The sequence below is a fragment of the Ambystoma mexicanum genome, chromosome 5q, assembly GCF_040938575.1.
Source record: "Ambystoma mexicanum isolate Mex_15411 chromosome 5q, UKY_AmexF1_1, whole genome shotgun sequence".
Lineage (NCBI taxonomy): Eukaryota > Metazoa > Chordata > Amphibia > Caudata > Ambystomatidae > Ambystoma > Ambystoma mexicanum.
Genome location: NC_090933.1, coordinates 348,176,457 through 348,195,874, shown reverse-complemented (window position 1 = coordinate 348,195,874; position 19,418 = coordinate 348,176,457). Strand labels below are relative to the sequence as shown.

At 41.6% G+C, this 19,418-nt stretch overlaps 1 protein-coding gene across 3 annotated transcripts in view; it reads left to right on the top strand.

Annotated features, from left to right (window-relative positions):
• Nucleotides 1-18,432, top strand: part of SEH1L (SEH1 like nucleoporin) — a 937,063-nt gene extending 918,631 nt beyond the window's left edge. Inside the window, exon 9 of one of the 3 annotated variants that reach the window (XM_069620827.1) lies at nt 16,424-18,432. In XM_069620827.1, the coding sequence (XP_069476928.1) occupies nt 16,424-16,436 (13 nt within the window). In that variant the 3' untranslated portion in view covers nt 16,437-18,432. The remainder of the gene's footprint in view (nt 1-16,423) is intronic. The other 2 variants (XM_069620825.1, XM_069620826.1) reach the window with 2 other exon arrangements.
• Nucleotides 18,433-19,418: the final 986 nt, after the last annotated feature.

Sequence of the window (19,418 nt, the reverse complement as noted above, 5' to 3'; positions counted from 1 at the left end):
TTTGTGATCCAAGCCCATTTTTCTCCTTTGTGAGGCTGCCAGATATTGGCTCTACGCCTCATGTTTTACTAACTTCTGCCGACTCGCAATCCACTGAGGGGCAAAGCTTATGCGTCCACATTGAAGATAATTCCCTCCATAATTCGCCCCTCAAAAATACACTGGGTGATTTACAGAGGGAAGCAAACGCCGTCCACAACCATGCAAGTCCTGGTGACAATCTAAATGCCCAAAACACTGGCTCTACAGCAACACTTGACTCAAAGACGTTGTTTCTTCTGTCCGACTCCCATAGTCAGCCCACGTTTGAATCAAACTGCCAGCCTCCATTTACTGTTGAAGCCAACATTACTGCACGGCAGCTTCACACAGCAATATTATGCAATTGCAGAAGCAGTCGATATCTGAGCAACTTTTGATCTCCCGCCCAGAGAATACTAGGATAACTGTCAGTCCAACACTTTTACATAATCCCAAACATTTGCTGACTGATCCAGACAAACTAAACACCATCAGCCACTTAACTGAGGTGAAGGGGATACATGGACGAGCTGCGATGGCGGTGGAGCCTGTGCCGCTTACAGCACCAGCTCTGAGTGTTAATTTAGCAGCCCTGGTCTCTACGTGTTGTCTGGATTCCCGGGAGTCTTTGGGAAAGGTTCCGGGTGACGAGGGAGGTAGCGGTGAGTTTGAATTGGTCCGTCCCGCACCTCATTGTTTTACCTACAGACGCCCAGATCTGCAAAATCAATGTATTAAGCTGTTGTGTGCTGCACCCTCCGTCTCGCATAATTTTCAACAAAGAACATGTGGCCTAAACAAAGTATTCACCGGCCTACGTTCTCAAATGCAAACATGACACTTCGATACACGTACATCGTGCCGCCAAATTTTTTTTCCAAACGGGGGCACATATCATCAACATGGAATCCCATGCTCCTTAAGCCGCAAAGCTAACCTGGCGACCCAGTCTTTCACTATGCAAACCCAAAAGAAAAATACCTTGCAACATTAGAAAGCACGACTGCTGACTGCTCCCAAATAAATCCTATGGCCTCAGCAGTTAATATTGACATTAACACTTCAGAAATTCCAGACCAATTACTGCTTGACACCTCAATGTTGTTAGAGCGTGGTGAAGACCTTGCCAACTGCTTCACACATGCTGACTCACATCAGAATACCACAATTCTAAACTTGGCAGCGCACCTTGGAACTGGACCTCGTCCCAAGCCACATCATACCTGCATCCTAATCAAGTTGACAAAAGTACACAAACGGTTTCAAAAGCAATTCCCTCTTCAACTCAACCAGTAGTGGGAGCCACCAGAACTTTCCAAAAACAACAAAATGTGGTGATGTTCTCTAAAGCCACTCCAACTCCTGCAAAAGAAATCGCTGAAGAAGTAAGTAATCAAAATGATTACTCAATCAATCGAGAGTTCGAACTAATTTCCACTATCACATCAATTCTAGCACCTTTCATGAAGTTATATGAGCATATTGATGAGACCTTAAAAGATCAAACCACAGTTCTTGCATTGCTTCATTCAGAAATGATCCACGTTGCAGGATTTGTCTGTGGTGTTCAACAAAATATCGACACAAGCGAAAGTATCGGCTGTACTTCATACTATCTTAGACCCGATCATAAAGGAGAAGAAAGCATGTAGACTAACCTCTCCGCTGGAACCAACAGATCCAACTTTACTTCAACTGACATTGTTGAAATGGCTACATAAACCGCTGTGCAAACAGACCTACAATACCAACTGTCAAGTGGCCTTCCTCCAGAGCATACAACTGACAGAATTCCGTTACCACCGGCCAATATTCAGTCAGAGGACAAGCAGGTCCAAGAATTGACTCATGACCCTCACACCAACATTGTCTCTACTGCTGTTCCCCACGAGCAACAGTGGACCCATCACTGTGATCAAAACATACAATCAGTTACTAACCTACCAATAGCAGAAAAGGTGATATGCCCAATCTTTAACAAACCCACAAAATCTAACCTTGACATAGTGGTGCATCCCACAAGATCAATGGCTCCAACTGGAAAAAAAATCGACACATAAAAATCAAAAAAACTGTTGAGAAAGCACCTTTCAATCATCTTAAATCCAATCATAACAAAATGTTCATTAAAAATATAACATTGCCTAATTCAAGTCAACCACTAAACTACCATCTTCAAACATGCAGGTCCATTCTACCAACTCTTCTTCTCAACCAAAATAAAATGCTGAGATCCCTCAGGTCGCTGAAATCCCAACCACTGATCTTATGGACCTATCAACTTACTCAATGTCATCGTTGAAAGTTTCTGAATATATAGACAGCGAGGAGTCAACCTGCAATCCACCATCATCTGACTCAGAAGATGATTTCGACCAGACACGGAAACCAAAAGACCACTTGGCCCACGGGTCGGTCAATGCCAATTACAATCCAAGTCTATAAACGTCTCAAATATCCCCATGATTGATACAAATCAAGAACTAATTCGAAAGACTAACGGCTCTCGACCACAAATACCGGCTACGCACTCAGTTACTGACCGTTCTACATGAAGAAACTGTAGCATCACCAGTGGCGGAAATACTGAGGCATCCGCATTCCATTCACACTGATAAGCGCATAAATGAACCTAAGAACATGCCCCATCTAAATTGTAGGCCGCAATATAATGAGGACTATATAATATCTCCTTTGAGAATCATCAAAAGAAAAGATATTCAAACTCCTCAGGAAATGAACAAGAGCGGACCGTTGTCTACAACTCTAGTAAAGCAATCTGATTCAACGCATTGTATACTATTAGAAAGAATCTTCACAGAAGACGATGGCTTGACCCTAAACAGAGCCAATGTCATTTGTATATTCCATCATCTGCCTGCATTACGGTTATTAACCACCCGAGACCTGATCACCATCGAATTTGCAGACGATGAGAGAAAAGACAAAGTGATCGTGCATCTAAACAGTATGCTAATAAAACATGTTCTGCTACAGGGGGTCCGGAATTTAAGACCGGTGGGCCTTGATCTAACCGAACTAAACAACCCAGTGCCGTCGTTGGTTCCAGAAACAAGCGCAAACCCCATATTGAACAAACCATATAAAGCCCTAAAGAATCAAAATGATGCAACTATGAGATTTCAGTCGAGCCATAGGACGCAAAGACGATGATCAACTGGCTATTGCTCTGAAAGGAGCCTTACACCCATGTTAGGCAGAATCCTGGCCAGTGCCCTTAGGGACCACTACACAAGATTAAGACTACAGGTGGTAGTACAATTTCACCTTTGGTACAAGCCTGTACTACACAGTTAGAGTGGTAGCAGTAGCGGAGCAGCCAGACTTCTCTCAAGAGCAAATGAGCAGTAGTAGAGATTACACAAAGGACTAGGATTACTGTTACTCAAGCAAACACTGACTCAAGGTTTCTGGTTAAAAAATATAAGTGCATTTATTTTTAAACCATCTGTTCATGAAACACTTCATTTCTATTAAATTAAAACTACATTTCAAATCTACTACACACAACCAATTCCCCTTGTGTCGTTCAATTCAAGGTAAGTGCATTGGATTTGACGGACCAGTGTCGTGAAACAAAAACATTACCGTGGGTTACTACGCAATCACTTTTTTACAGTAATGACAGTTCGGTCTTTATAAAGAAAGGCGTATCCGCGAGAAGAAATGTTACTGAGGTCAAACACACTTAGCACATGAATTAACACAAGAAAATATGGGATAGAAATCATAGGCAATACTTTTGTCAAGGCAGGATAGAATCAGAGGACACTTTCTAAAACGTAGATAAAAGTCAATAGGCCTGCGCCAGTGTCAATGGGGCAGGGGTCCTGTTGTCTATGATCACAAGGTTAGAACAGTTCACGATTCGAGATTGCCAGGAGTACTTTGATATTGTCAAAAGGGAGGCAAAAGTTATAAGAGGGAAGGAAGATAAGGACAAGCCTTTGGTGAGGAGAAAAGGGTTCACCCTAGTTCCTCTAAGTCGGACACAGTACCTTATTCGTTCGAAGAAAAGCTGGTGCCACGGGAGTTGTTCCTGGTAGTTCCTGCAGACTCACGGTTCCTGAAGCTTCAGTCGTGGGGACAAGGACGACGTCTGAAGCGATCTGCACTACCCAGGGATGAGGCCAGCAGCAGCAAAGCAACGGTAAATAAAAGGTGCGCTCCTTTAAAACAGGAGAGGCTCTTCAGATGGCTATCCGGACCACTACAGCTGTGTGCACTGATTTCGACCAAGAAGAGGATCCTCTGAGAAGGGTAGATAGCTCAGGACTGCAGCAGGGCTTCACCGGGACTCAGGAGTTGCAGCAGCCATCTTCTTCTCCGCTTCTCTTCGGTTCTTTGCAGTTCCAGTGGCGACTCTGACTTCCAGCCCAAGAGTCCTGCCTTTTATGCCAAAATCCCCCATTCACTCAGCAGGGAGGTTGTCCGGCCCGGACAACCACCTCAGCCAATCAAGACAAAGTGCGACTTGGGTCTCCAAGGAGACCCTGTGCAGGGGGTCACTACACCCCTCCCTCACATTCAACCCACCTAGACACCCAGACGCCAAAGGAGGGCTTCTGGACAGACGCCCGCCTAAGGTTGGCGAACAAAGGAGGCAAACCTGGTTTACCACGCAAAGTAAAACACAAGAAGGATTTTAACAAATAGAGATGGCGATAAAACCCGACCGGAGCCAAATTAAAAAGTATTTGATCAAGCGGGTTTAAGTTTGAGGCTAATACAATAGCCTAAAACAGTACCATGTTTATATAATATAATCGTGGTAGAAAAGATAGGGTAGGTACCACTGCCACCAGCCAAGTCTTAGTGTTAAGAGTGCGAAACAAAGCTCCAAGAGGCGCAGACAAAAAGGAGTAGAAATTAACCCTTTCCAGTACTCCATGTAAGATGGGGTGTACTGGGTCTGCAGTTTAAATGTCTACATAAAGTAAATGACAACTTTACCTTTTTCTGGGGCACAGTAGTCAGCCCCAGAAAAATGGAGTCAGTGGGAAGTCTCAGACAACCCTGTGTCACTGCATCGAAGGTGTTGTGTAACGCACACAAAAAGTGGGGCTCACGGAGTGGTTTGGCTCCAGAGCCAAAGATCACACAAACAGTTGAAATACACATGGCAAAATACATGTAAGAGTGGTAAAAAGGTTCACGCTCTTACCAGGTGGAAAAAATAAACCCCAGAAATCCAGCAAAGCTGCTGAGGGACTCGCTAGTTAAGGGAAATGAGCCATAAATGAGAATTCTCCCTAACAATCCACAAACCACAGAAACAGGCACCGCAGAATGTTGGAGATGGCTTGCAGGTCTGTTCGCAGCCAAAATGAATAATGCATAGATCTCATGTCAAACCAGAATTGCAGGCCTGACGATAGCGAGCTGGAATACAATGGGCTTCACCCACTTGACAACCAATAAGTGTGTCTAAACTAACCCACAATATTATATGACTCCATGAGACGTGGTTACCATCTGTTCCGATTGTAGATGGATTCTCAGTACTGCTAAATCCAGCTCTTAAAGGCGCACATGGTAAACCTTCATTGGGCATGCTTATCGCCATCTAAACTTCTCTACAATTTGAACTAATACAGTCAATTGATCTGAACTCACATATTCAATGTCTTGAACGTGCGGTGTTGGAACAGTGATGGATATGACACGGACGAGGAGCCCGTACTTACAACTGCGGAGAGACAGAGAGGCATATCTTGGAGACGTCTGACACAAAGAAACATTACCATCCTTACCGATAATCCCTCCAATGATAAACCAGGTACAGCAACATGTAGGGGAAAGAAAAATAATCCTATTCTAGATTTTATCTGCATCTCCGAAAATGTTTCACAGTATACGATTACTATGCACATAGTAGAAACACCTGAGAGTGGCCATAACCTTTTACAGATGACTTGGCTTCTACAAACTGAAATTGCATTACAACCTTCTAATATCCACCTTGATGTAATGTCAGGACGCAATAGACTACGGATATCTGCAGTCAAGCTTACAAATGTTCACATAATTTAAGAATGTCTGTAGCAGCTGAGGCTCAAGCTCAAATTTTTTGCAGTATTCACAGCCTCATTACAAATTTTTTAAACAAAAAATGATACTTCTAAAAAAAACGAGGTTTACACACAAACACAGCTATGATCGTGTCTTGGCTGATCGGAAAAAAGAACACAACAAGGTAATACGTGCCTTTAAAACATGCTGACTCGATGCATCGTACATCTACCATAAAAAAATGTTCACTAAAATGTTATAATTGGAGGAAAGGTCACCATAGAGCAATCCTCTTAAATGATGCTGAACAAATGCTAAATAAGATCACAACAAACACCTCTCAAATCTTGTCACTGATCAATAACCTCGACACGCCTCAAAATGCTCTACGGTCAAATTCCATCTCAGCGAGTAACTGGATTACCCATTATTTTTTTTTTACTCCAACTTACAACACATACTTGATCACAAAGAGATCTGTGACAGCTGGGATATATTTCACATCAGTTGTGCATCTGTGGGAGAAGCGATAACTAAACTAAAGAAATCGCGAGCTGCGGGCCGAATTGGTCTGACAAATGTCATCCTGAAAGAGAACGTCGATCAGTGGGCTGAAATCTTAACATTACTGTTTCTGATGGTAACCAATACCCAGAAAATTCCACCTTCCTGGAAAACCGCTATAATGGTACCAATTTTCAAAAAAGGCTGCAGAACTATACCGGCCAACTATTGGCCCATTGCTCTGCTCGACGTGGTGGGGAAGATATTTGCATCTTTCCTCCTCAAATCTCTAAGCAGTTGGAGTATTCAAACAAATCATCTCGTCATCTGGCAAAGTGGGTTCGTAAAAGGTGTAAGCACTACTCTAAACCTTTTTTATATTGAAAATCTTGAAAGCACAAACTCAACGAACCAAAGGAAAAAAGATCAGTCGATAGGTATAAACATTGGCATTAATTGAAGCTGTGGGATTGTCCGACTCAAATTCGTCATGCAATCCAAGCGCTATATTGGGATACCTCAATACAGATCAGTTTAGATCAACGAGGGATGCTAACTAAATCTATTCCAACAAATAAAGGGCTAAAACAAGGCTGCCCACTTGCAGCTGACTTGTTCAATTTATTCACTTCAGATATTGAGCAAGTATTTCAGCATATCGGACGTTTTCTGCCCAAAATTGGAAGAACTATCAGTCATCTCTCGTATGCTGACGACATTGTCCTGCTGGACCAAACCCCAGTAGGACTACTATGCCAATTGAACGCACTTCAACATTATGTTCAAATTAATGGGCTTAAGATCAATCCAACAAAATCGAGAGTGATGGTTTTTGAAGAACAACCAAGCGGCAGGAGGAAAAAGATTAATATCTGGTTCATAACAGTGAAAAAAATCTCAATCCCAGCGTTCACCTATTTAGGTGTATGTTTGAATACTAGTACAAGCGACAAAGCAAGACTAGATTCTTTAAGAGCTAAAGTCATAAACCTGGCCAGCCAAGAAAGAATTTTGCTGAAACGCTACTGCAAATCTTCTTTTAAATCAATGATAGCCTTTTACCGGCTTGAAGTAATTAACATCCTAAAAATATGGCGCCGAACAGTCTTCACATTTCAATCAGACAGCTGGACAGCAGCTGGACAGTCATCGAAGGCCTATTTTGGAAACGAGTGCTAAGAATCCCTCTTGGAATACCAATCCAAACTTTACGCATGGAATTGGGATTAACATTACTAAAAGCGATTGTTACATGGAAATTGCTAGCACTATACCGCAAATGTATCGACCCAGCAACGAAAAATGGTTTCTCAGTCATAAATGATGCTCTTGAAGTTACTAATAATCGCACATTACTAGAGTGGAAAGCAATATGCCAAGATATTATCGAAGACTTAAATGAAATGGATAGTTCACTCCTAGAGAACCCAGGCATGATTAAAAAAAAAAAAGAAATACTACATGAGAGACTGGGTCATAACTCACAATGAGAGAAGTAAACTAAAATGATATGGAAGACCCTTTGTTGATAGTCGAAAACTGAACACAATCCCAAAATATTTGGAAGTTTTTCCAAATGCTCACTTTCGAGATCAATACTTGATGTTCAGGCTGAATTGGTTTCCCACTGTTGACATTGTCAATTCAAGATCAAAGTTAATCCAACAATGCAGACTGTGTCATACTAGAAAGACAAAATAATCATTGAAACATTTGGTTTTATTTTGTCCAGCAGTGAACACTATAAGATGACAACTAATGTCCGAGATCACTTCTAAATAAGTAAGCAGATCTGCAGAAGACTGGTGGCTGGATTTATTTTTTATTTTTATTTATTTTTATTTATTTTTATTTGTTTTGGTTTAGAAAAACCTTTACAAAAGTTAATTTACATTACAACGTTTCAAACAGAAATAGCATTTCATTACTGTTCCAAACGAAAGATCGAACATCGTACACCAAAAGGAATAAAAATCCAATATTCCTTTGTACAAGTCATGACAAATCTTATGCCTTGTGCAATGATTAATATAAATGCTCATTGAAACATTACTTTATCATACCCGAACTGCATAAGATTACCGAAAGCAACAACCCAAATCATTCTCAAAGCTCTTACATAGTAAGAAAACCACATCAAAATGTGACAATCTAAAAAGTTCTCTATATATTTAAAACAGAGCGCAAATGTTTCTTAGAAATGTTGCAACCCTGATATTCAAGTTGCCTTTACAGTTGTGTAACATTTTATACCAAATTAGCTCTCTGTCCACTTCCGCAGTACTATTAACATATTGGGCAAAATATAGCAGTCTTTTTCCCTTCAAAGCCGGACAGACCAAAAGAATATGTTTCAGGTCCTCGACCTTGCCTTCTACCCAGAAAAACCTGCACCATGGCCATAGTAGTTGAGCATTAGATCTAATTGCTAATATTTGGTTTGTGGGCAGAACATTGAATCTAAAACGCATGAAGTCATTTCGGATTGTTATATTAGGATACTTATTTAAGTAACGTTCCATCATTGGTAACCATTTATTTAATGCACACACTTGTTGGTAAATTTTTGTATTCAATATCGCGTTTTTGGTATGGATCCAGTCAAATCCCAGGACACTTTCTTTCACCCTCGCCGGATTATTTCTCAGAGAAGTGGCTGATATCCCCATTTTCATCAGACTATTTGTAATCTCGTCATTCAATTCCACTATAAAAGGGTTAGCGGTATCTTGGCCTGCATAATAATACAAGGTATTTGTATCTGAAGAATTACATTTCCTCCATAACGACATCCTTCTCCAGGTCACCAAGGCCTGCAGCGAATTAAGACCCAATTCATACTTGATTAAATTAAATGGGATACATTTCAGCAGGTGATACAGTACCGATTTCAAGATGCTACTTTCAATTGAGGCCCATTCACTCTCCCATGTTAAGGGGTGAAATTCAGCCCCATATATCAATCTAGGAATCACTTTTTTGGTATAAAATTCTCTGATAGGGATCATTGAAAACTTCCCAAATTTTGCATCAAGGGCCCGCATTTGAGAGATAGCAATGTCGGCCTTAAGTTTCAATTGAGTGCGCAGTAGCGGTCTAGATAGTGTACCAGCAATCGAGAAACCCAAATATTTAAATTCCCCTTTGGCTTTAAGACTGATGTTACCCGATACCCATGTCAACCTATTTAAGGTCTTGTTCTTTCTCCCAAGTCATACAATAACTGTTTTGTCGGGGTTAATCTTTAGTGCAATTGAGTCAATGTAACCCTCAAAAGCTCTGAGCATACGCTGAAGACCCACTTTAGTGGTGTCAATTAGGAGAAAGTCATCAGCGTAAGCGAGCCAGGCCATCCGTATACTCGAAATACTAGGTGAAACTAACCCCCTATTTAGTAGAGCCAAAAATGCGCCACTAACAGATAGGTTAAAAATTGTGGGAGCCAGTCTACAGCCTTGACGCAATCCATGATGAGTTGTAAATAGGTCCGAAAGTGTGCCCGCTGAGTCTAATCTGACACTCACCTCTGTCTGAGAATATATTGCCCTTACAATATCCAGCAGAATTGCCGGCATATTTAAAGTTCTTAGTTTAATCCACAATATATTCCTATCGACCATGTCGAATGCCGAGCTTAGGTCCATCGACGCAATAAAGACAGAAATCCCCACTTTTTTCATAGCTTCCGCTCTCAAGCAATGCACAATGAGTCCCCCCACATTCCGTCCCCATATTTCTCCTAAAGCCAAAGTGTCTCATATCCAAAACCTGCTTCTCGTCAATCCATTTCTGGATATCTCGTAACACAAGTAACGAGAAGAGTTTGGATTCCAGGTCCGCCAGGGCGATTGGTCTATAGCTATTCGGACATAACCTGGAACCCTTTTTAAATATGGGTATGATAATCGATACCCTCCACGACATAGGAAAAGTTTTGGTCACCAGTATATTTGTAAATAACGTGCCAAGTATTCTCGCCTATAGTTCTGGGTCAAATTTAAGTATTTTATTCGACAGGTTGTTTGGTCCCGGTGCCGCAGAATTTTTGGATTTTATTATTAGATTTTTTATGTCCCAGGTGGTAAAATTCAAACACCAGGGTAAGTCTTGTCTCCCTAGCGCATCCGTCACATCCACCTTGGGACAGTACAATTTTGCAAAGTGACCCTTCCACGTTACTTCATTAATGGGGATTCACTAAAAACTCTTTCTGGGGTTTATCCCAATTATTAATTAGATGCCAGAAATTTCTTGAGTTAGTACCCTTTAGTGACGCCAACAGTTTTTCCCCATCACTCTGGCCTTTGATTATTTTGTGCTGTATGGACCAATTTTTATATGTTTGTTTTGTTTTTTTGATACTATTAATCATATTAATAACAGACAATCCCGATTTCTATTATTCTTATATCTTTCCGCAAGATCTGCTTTTTGTCTCTAATTTCTAAATCAAAGTTATGGGCACATCCTTTCCTAGGTTGAATTACTCTCTTGTTTGTTTTATCCAATTTTTCCAAGGAATTCCGTATATATTCTGTGAAATTCCTTGCTGCATAGGTCAATTCCCTCTGCTGTTCTGAAAAATTCTCAATATCAGCTATCATGGATGCAGTTAATTGTCTACTTTTTGATCCTGTCCAAGAGATTCGGTTCCCCGCTTGATTAACATTAATATTATACTCGAAGCCCATATTAGACACAGGTGACACAATGATACTTATATCCACGGTCAGAATGCAGTGATCGCTCGCGGTGGTCTCAATGCACTGTAGATTACCTGAGCAATTGAACAGATCCCCATAACATATAATATAATCAAGGATTGAATTACAGCCTCTGGCTATCCAGGTTGGCTGAATGTTTGTCAGGATTTCCAAACCCCACATCTCTGCAAAGTGGGACCACATCCTCCCTCTGGCTATTAGGTTATCCCCACTGGGATTTAGTTCCCCCAATTTGCTAATCATCACTTCACCAGTGAACAGGTCCCCCTGTATAGTAGCATTGAGATCACCTGCGATCACCACCTGGCCTCCTGTATTGATTACCATCCAATTCTGCAGTAAAAAGCCTAAATTACATAGTTCCAGGCATAATTGCTTGTCCGACAAATCAGCCGGGTTCCAGTAAATGTTAACCAACAAAAAAGGTGTAACGCTGTTATATAACAGTACGAAGCCCACTGCCACAAAATGATGAGCAAAGGCCCATTCTCCCATAATTTTAGGTTGTAAGTGGTTCTTTACTGCAATAAATAGGCCTCCTTTCGGACGGCCACTGCCACCACCCTGAGCACAAAGTGAGCACACCGTAAATCCCTCCCAACATAGAGGGACTTTTGACCACGTTTCTTGGATAAACAGTATCTCATATTGTGCCAAGTCCTCCATAAGATTCGCATTATTTAGGAGATTTGCCGACCCTCTCGAATTCCAAGTTAACAATTTCAAAGTACCATTTTTCTTTACTAGAGTGGCTTCCCTAGTTTTTTGAGATTATCAATGGACTCTCTCAGGGACAAGGCGAGCCATCTTCAATCCTGTAACTCCTCCTTTACCCTCTCCTTCTTCCTTTCTCCTTCGTAATTATTCAAAGGATTATCCCTCTGTTCTCTGCCTGAATTTCTCGATGTCCCACTTGGATGAGGCTGGGTCTGTACATATTCAAAAATATGGAAGCCCCTACGATACAGTTCCTCTGCTTCCTTCATCAAAAGGTTTCTAACCAATGGGGATGGTATCACAATACGGACATAGTCCCGCCTCTGTGTATGTATATAGTCAACCAGATATATGTCCGAAGTTTCAATTAAGCTTAAGTTTGGGATCTGACCCAATAGAGACAGAATATATGGTCTATTTAAGGAGATATTGTACTGGTCCCGAAACAATGTAGTCATAACTAGTGCCGGGAGGTCCGGTCTCACCGGATCCTTCAGGTCCAGTACCTGAGATTGATGGAGCTGATCCTTCTCCTTACTCTCCATTTCCCTTCCATAAGCCTCTCCCCTCCCTCCATCACAATATTCTTCATAGGTCTCCTCCCCCATGACATTCTTTCGCAGTTCCCTCCCAATATTCGATACCTCCTGTAGTTGTTTATCTCTTAAGACCCTTAGTATGTTTTGATAGAGTGATTCATCGTTTACATTATCCTTTGTTTTGCCTGCAAGTGTCTGGTTCTCCTGGGGGTGATGGATCCCCTCTGAACCCCCCCAATAGCTTCCCCGGTTAGTTCACTCGGATGCTTTATCCCACTCTCCACTCCCAATTCATTGTTACCAAGGATGCGGACATCCAGGATCATGCTCGGCTGAATTGTAAGTACATTGTCAGGAGGAATCTTCCAGTCCCTACACCCCAGTCCCTCCTTCACGGCAATGGGGATTATATTCCTTCCCAGGGCCTTCTCAGTCGGTATATCATTCATCTTTGTGTTATTTTTAGACATGGGTCCCTCCTTACTAATACAACGATTAATGTCTTTATCTTTAACAGGCCACCCCATATTCGTTGTAATTTCCTGGGGGGGAACCACATTAAAGATTTCATATATCACATCACTTTTGTTTTTATTTTTCAGTACTTCAGAGTTGTCGATCACCTTCTACATATGAATTTTGGGTGGCTTGATCCTTCATCTTATCAGAGGTCCTTCCCTCATCCATTAGACTCTTATTATTCTGCTGTTGTATATTACCTCTCATTGGAGATTCCTCCAGATCCTCACCCTGACTAATATTTCTCATACATTTTCTAGTTGTTTTGGCCATTATACCATTTTTATTTGCATTTTTTTTTGTTTAGCCATTTTTTATGTCTGTCTTTTAGACAGTTTAAATTCAGTCAACGGTACCACCTGCCCTTCTGTCCCCATTATAGCATCCGGACCTATTAGGTCAATTACCTCCAGTGAGGTATTTCCCCCCCATCTCGACCACATCACGGGATGTTTCCTGTGAGGCATCGAGCATAATTATCTCTCCCCGGAGAGGCTCTTTAGCAACGTCCATCGGCCTTACAACCCCTTCCCCCTCTTTCCTGAGAGATTTTAGCAGTTTGTCTGATATTCCATCTGGTAATATTTTGATTTCAGTGAATAAATTTGCCAAACACTCCATTTGCTTACGCAGTTCCGACAAAATTAAGCGATTAAAGATATTCATCATAACCGTGAATTCCGACGGGGAGGAATTCGATCCAAACTCAGTTGTCTTCTCCTAATCAAAAGTAGTACCATTCTAAAAATCCAACAATTTATCATAATTCAACTTATCATAGACATCATTATTATTGCATTTAAGAGTATTTTCTTGCTCTTTATTTCTGTTGGTTACATCCTTATCCTTACACTTAGAAATATTCTCTTGCTCTTTATTTCTGTTATTTACCATCCCTATAGATTGGTCAGGGTTCCCTATATCGTCCTCCCCAAAGAGCGATTGAGAGGAATCAACCAAGTCCTCACTCATTTTCTCCAGAAGGGACCGTTCTTGGGCAATTTTTAAAAATTCAGCCTCTTGCGAGGGATCAATTGGGTCCTCAGCCTGATTCTCTAACTGGGGACCTTGTTGTTCACATCGGAGTAGGTCTATCTCCTCCTCATTGGCCTCAGGCAGCGGTAAAGCAGCTGCTCTGGCCAAACTCAGCCTTCTAGTGCTTACTGCCACAAAGAAATCTGCCCTCGCATCTTTGCGGGGTGGAAGTTTAGCTTTCCCCATTTTACACACAAGGAGGTGCTTATAGCTGATTCTAACTTCACCTTGTCACCTCACACCCCCTAAGCAACACAACAACCCCGCCTCCCGTACAAAATCTTCACGATCCCCAATAACTCTTACCCCCTCCACCCTCCACCAGCCTAACAGCCACTTCCCAATGCCACTTGCAATGCGCGCGCGCAATGCGCGGCTTCACAGTAAATATACTAGCCCAATCACAAGGAGAGGGATATAGGGGCGTGGCCAAAGTGCGCGCTGCAGGACAAGGAAAAAGAAAGGGCTCTTGTGAAAACCAAGTCGGGAAGACACTCGCCGCAGTCAGTGGTGAAAAGCACAAAGTCACAAGGTAAACACAGCAGGCAATAGGAAACAATAGGAAACAGTCTGTGACTTAGTCCATTACACTCTGAAGGGCTTCCTCTTGCCGACGGCAACGGCGGCGTTCTCAGTAGCAGCAGACGCAGGGAAAAGGTCAGGCAACGTCCGTCCAGCCTAACAGCCACTTCCCAATGCCACTTGCAATGCGCGCGCGTAATGCGCGGCTTCACAGTAAATATACTAGCCCAATCACAAGGAGAGGGATATAGGGGCGTGGCCAAACTGCGTGTTGTATTGTGGAACTTGGAGTGTTACGGTGCAAAACACTCTGAAGGGCTTCCTCTTGCCGACGGCAATGGCAGCGTTCTCAGTAGCAGCAGACACAGGGAAAAGGTCAGACAACGTCCGTCCAGCCTAACAGCCACTTCCCAATGCCACTTGCAATGCGCTGGATTTATTGAGAGGATAACGCTTGAGTACCACCTTAGCACTGGTGAAACTTTTGCTGGCAATATTTGAGAAAATTAATGACACAAAAACCAACTAGTTGTGCTTTACTGTCTCTTCCAGATTTGCAACACAATGGTACAACAAGGACCAGGATAATTTAATGTTATTGTCTCATTTATTTTTTGGGTTTTTTTGTGCTCTCCTTTTGGTGCTCTTTCTTTCTCTTTGTCTCCTCTGAGCCTCGGGTGTTTGATATTTCTCTGAGATTTTGCTTTACTTGTTATTAAGTTATTAATATTTTCTTCACACAAAGAACTGTGCCACACTTATTAGTTGAGTTCAAGCTGATCTCTATCGAGGATGAGAAAGAGTGTTAACATGTGAATTGAGTTCAAGTGACTAATTGCCATGATTTGAAAAAGGCACATGAAGTGCAGAAACACGTGTAATCCAAAGGGCCCTATTCTCCCACGGGAGATGGAATTTTCTGTTTCAGTAAGAAACCATAAAGTTTTTGAACTCGACTAATAAGTGTGGCACAGTTCTTTCTGTGAAGAAAATATCTAATTGCTTTTCTAAACGGGGGTAGGGGACTTTGCCTATGTATCTCTTCACATCTCCCAACACAGATATATTAATTGAATTGGGCGCAGGGCCGAAGAAGTTGACATAACAAAATCCCAACCATTTTCTTTCATTATTAAGTTATGTTAATCTGTTTGTAATGGATCTTTTTGTATCTTAAGGCAAAAGGTTTGTAAACAATAAACCAAATAAAGCCTGTAAACAAAAAAAAATGTAATACCTAGTCTCCTGTGCTGGGGCTGAAATTGTTATTACATGTCATTTTTTTCCAGCGTTAAAATCAATGTGTTTATGCCGTGGCAATATAAAAGTCTGTATGTCCTGTTTGCAGACAAAGAAATATGTTTCTTAGTAGTACTGTTGAATCGAGTGTGCAAAATGATTTGAGAGAAGTAGCTAGTAAGCCTAGAGTAACCGCAGGTCCTTAACATGTGTTCCGTGTCTTTAATCCATGCGAGGAAAGCCACAATGCAGACGAAAAATGCTTTTTCTGTGCTACTTTTGGACACAGCACTGTTTGTGATCATCAAACACTTACAAACCTGGGATAATCTTGGCATACACCAAAGTAGACCCAGAATAAATGTTAATACCTCTTCAAAATAGCATATTTTTAAAGCAAGAAATACAAAGCTGTTTGGGAAAGTTGTTGCATGGGGTTAACAGTTAATATAGCACAATTAATCGTTAATATGCTAATCTGTTTATACGATTACTTTTTGTACTGATGATTGCGTTTGTTTTAGATCGTGATGCATTTTCCTTCTCCGTTTGTATTATGTCATTTAACAGAAAGCACAGCTGATCCCCAGCTAACTGGAGTAACTTGCTGTTTTGCTGCTTGTTGCATGTATGCAGAAATGGAAACCAAGCTGCTTTGCCCCCTTCCCAACGTCGTTTGACCTCTCACAAGACACACCATCAACCTGCTTACTACTAAACGCAAAGCGACCATCTCGATTTTGTCAGTGCTCTGTGTATGTTTCTTGTGTACAAGCCAGCCAACGGAAGTCTTTTGGCGCAGCACACTTTCACCCGTCTACAGTATTTGTAAAATGTACATCAATGTTTAGCCTAAACTTTCTCCTTTTGTAGATGAGGCAGTTTGGAGTAAAGACATTCACTGTTCTGAACCTTTCTTCTGTTTTACCCTTTTTAGTACTGTTAGTTTCTACTCAAACTTTTATAATTCGTTTTTCCAATAAAATATGAACGTTTCTAAAGTGGATGTAGAAATTATACTGACTGTTTTTCATCACTTCAGTTTGCAATTGTAAAGATCTTGGCAGCCGCTGCTAACAGGAAATGATGCTGTGTGCGTCCCACTCACGGAAGTGCACCGCTACCTCACACTCACTTAGCTCATGCTGTGGTCATAGGGCCACCTTCCATTACCAAAACACGCTGCTTTCAGTGAGTGAGCTCTCACCACCAACCAATTCCATTCTAGACTAGGCCCTAAATTCTTAGCCGTTACCTCTCAGGAGTTAGTTTCACTGCAGACACCTCAGCAAATGGCCTGTTGAAGGATACGATCTGGGGGAGCTGGTAAAAGACCTGCACCTGGTTACCTTTATATTTAATATAAACAATTAGAATTAGTGATGTGGATGGTTTCTGAAAGCAAAAAGATTGGCGTACGTTCACAGTAGCTGTCTGTGTTGTACTAATTTTTAAAGTAATAAACCATTTTGCAATCCATGTTATCTGAGCATTTAGCTAAATGTGACACGTATGAACGTTTGCAAGTGTGTGTTGCACTGCTGTATACATATTATGTAGTGTTGTAAGTGATGTGTCAGTCTGCGATTTTTAATGCCGTTTAGACTGGGTTACACATCTGCCTGAAACAGTGGTCAAACCAATGTCCGTGATTGCTTTTGTTTTGTGCACAACCGTGCTTTCTTACGTGATGCTCCTGCCTTCCTCCAGTAGCTCAAAGTTCCTGCTGCGACTCTAGTTTGGCATGGAAATACTAAAGCTTTCTTTCCTGGCATGTCTTTTTACACCCTTTTTTGTTCTTGTAATATTTACTACTTTTCTCTTCTTTTTTTTCTTCTCTGTTTTGGTGTTTTTGTTCCTTTCTTGCTTGTTTCAGGTATTTCTTTCCCCCTCTGGATCCCCCTCGGGCAGGTTCGAGAGGATCCAGTTATGCCCAGCTCCTCCTTCCTCCTCCTCCTGCTCTGATAGAACTCTCTTGCGATGTTGACACTGCCAGTCTCCAGTACCTTCGCAGACGATATATCCCTCGGTCTCTTAACCCCTTAGCTGAGAATGAAGGGGATTAAGCTTCACTGAGCCTTCGTTCTGATGCTTCCTTTTCTGACTTCTAGTTTTTTCTCTTTTCGAATTTTGCATACGTCTCCAGGGCCACATTACGTGTGATTCAAGCAAAACTCTGATGTTTACAATATGCTGCTGATGGGCGCACATCAAAGTATCATCCACTGTTTCTTCATGCACTGTACGTGTTGAATGACAATGTAAACCTAAATTGACGTTGTCAAAATTTCGGCCTCGTTAAAACAAAAAACAAATGGAGTATTTTGCAGTTTTGGAGCAACCCTTTGACTGCTGCTGGAATAAGTATTAATGGAGGGCAAGCACAACTTCAAATTGCTTGTTTGAAAAATGATGAACTGTTGGTAAAATTGAACTTTGAGTCAACCACCATGAAAAAGTTAACTATATTCTTGTATGCTGCTGCTCAACTTGAGCTCAACAAATTTTGCTCGGTTGCATATTGAACATTTGCAATTGCGATTCAGCAGACCACAATAAATACCATGTTGTTAATGTTTCTTTTTGATTTTGCAAATGTGTTATTGTGCTGCTGTAGTTGACTTGAACGAAGAAGCAGCCGAGATCGGGTTGGTGGCAGAAAGTTGAAGGCTGCAAAGATCACCCTCATACAGTGTGCAATGGAGGGGGGGGGGGATCCAAGCCATGCTATCATGTGACGTTTGAGATTCAAGTTGAAAGCATTTCCTTGTAATCAGCCCCCAGTGTCTCTCCTACTGCACTTTTTAAAATCAAAAGGTTCATTTTTTGATAGCCTTTTATTGGGCTAGCTGAACATATTACACTGAGCTGGAATAATACATGAGCTCTTAAAGTCACATAGACTGTCTTCACCAGTTGGTAAAAATCCAAAACTGAGGGGGAAGAAACAGTAATGAGATTTGTACATCTTAAGCTGTCATGGAAACAGTGCGGTGCTCTAATAGTCTTCTCTAACAGCTGTAAATCTACCTCAGAAGTATTGTTAGCTTTGAGAAATATTGCACAGGTTAAAAGATGCTTGTTTAAAAAGTCCAGTCTTTTGTGCATTTCCAAACATGTGAAAATTCTTTCTTAAAAAGGGAGCCTAATCGATTTTAAAAGATGTACGTTTGGATCATGGTAAAAACCTCTCACAGAGCTGATTTTCGAAAGGTAACGGAAGCTTGTGTGATAGTGTATTCACTTATTAGCACCTGGGCAGGGATGTCATTGGATTTCAGAGCCAATCGTGGAGCTCAGAAGATGGGCTTTACCTCGTGGTATTGGCAGCATGCCAAGCCCTTGAACCGCGGGAGGCAACCATGATCAATCACCTCCTCGTGCTCTAGACCCTGGTCACCCTCTGCCACCACACTACACACCCATCCCAGCCCTGACCTCACACATACTTACCTTGCCACCTTCCAACACCATCTGCCCACCTCTTCCTCACACTGTTAAAGGGCCACCTATAAAAGTGAGAAGGAACTAGGAGTAGTTCCTTTCTACCTTTTGTCCATGGCAG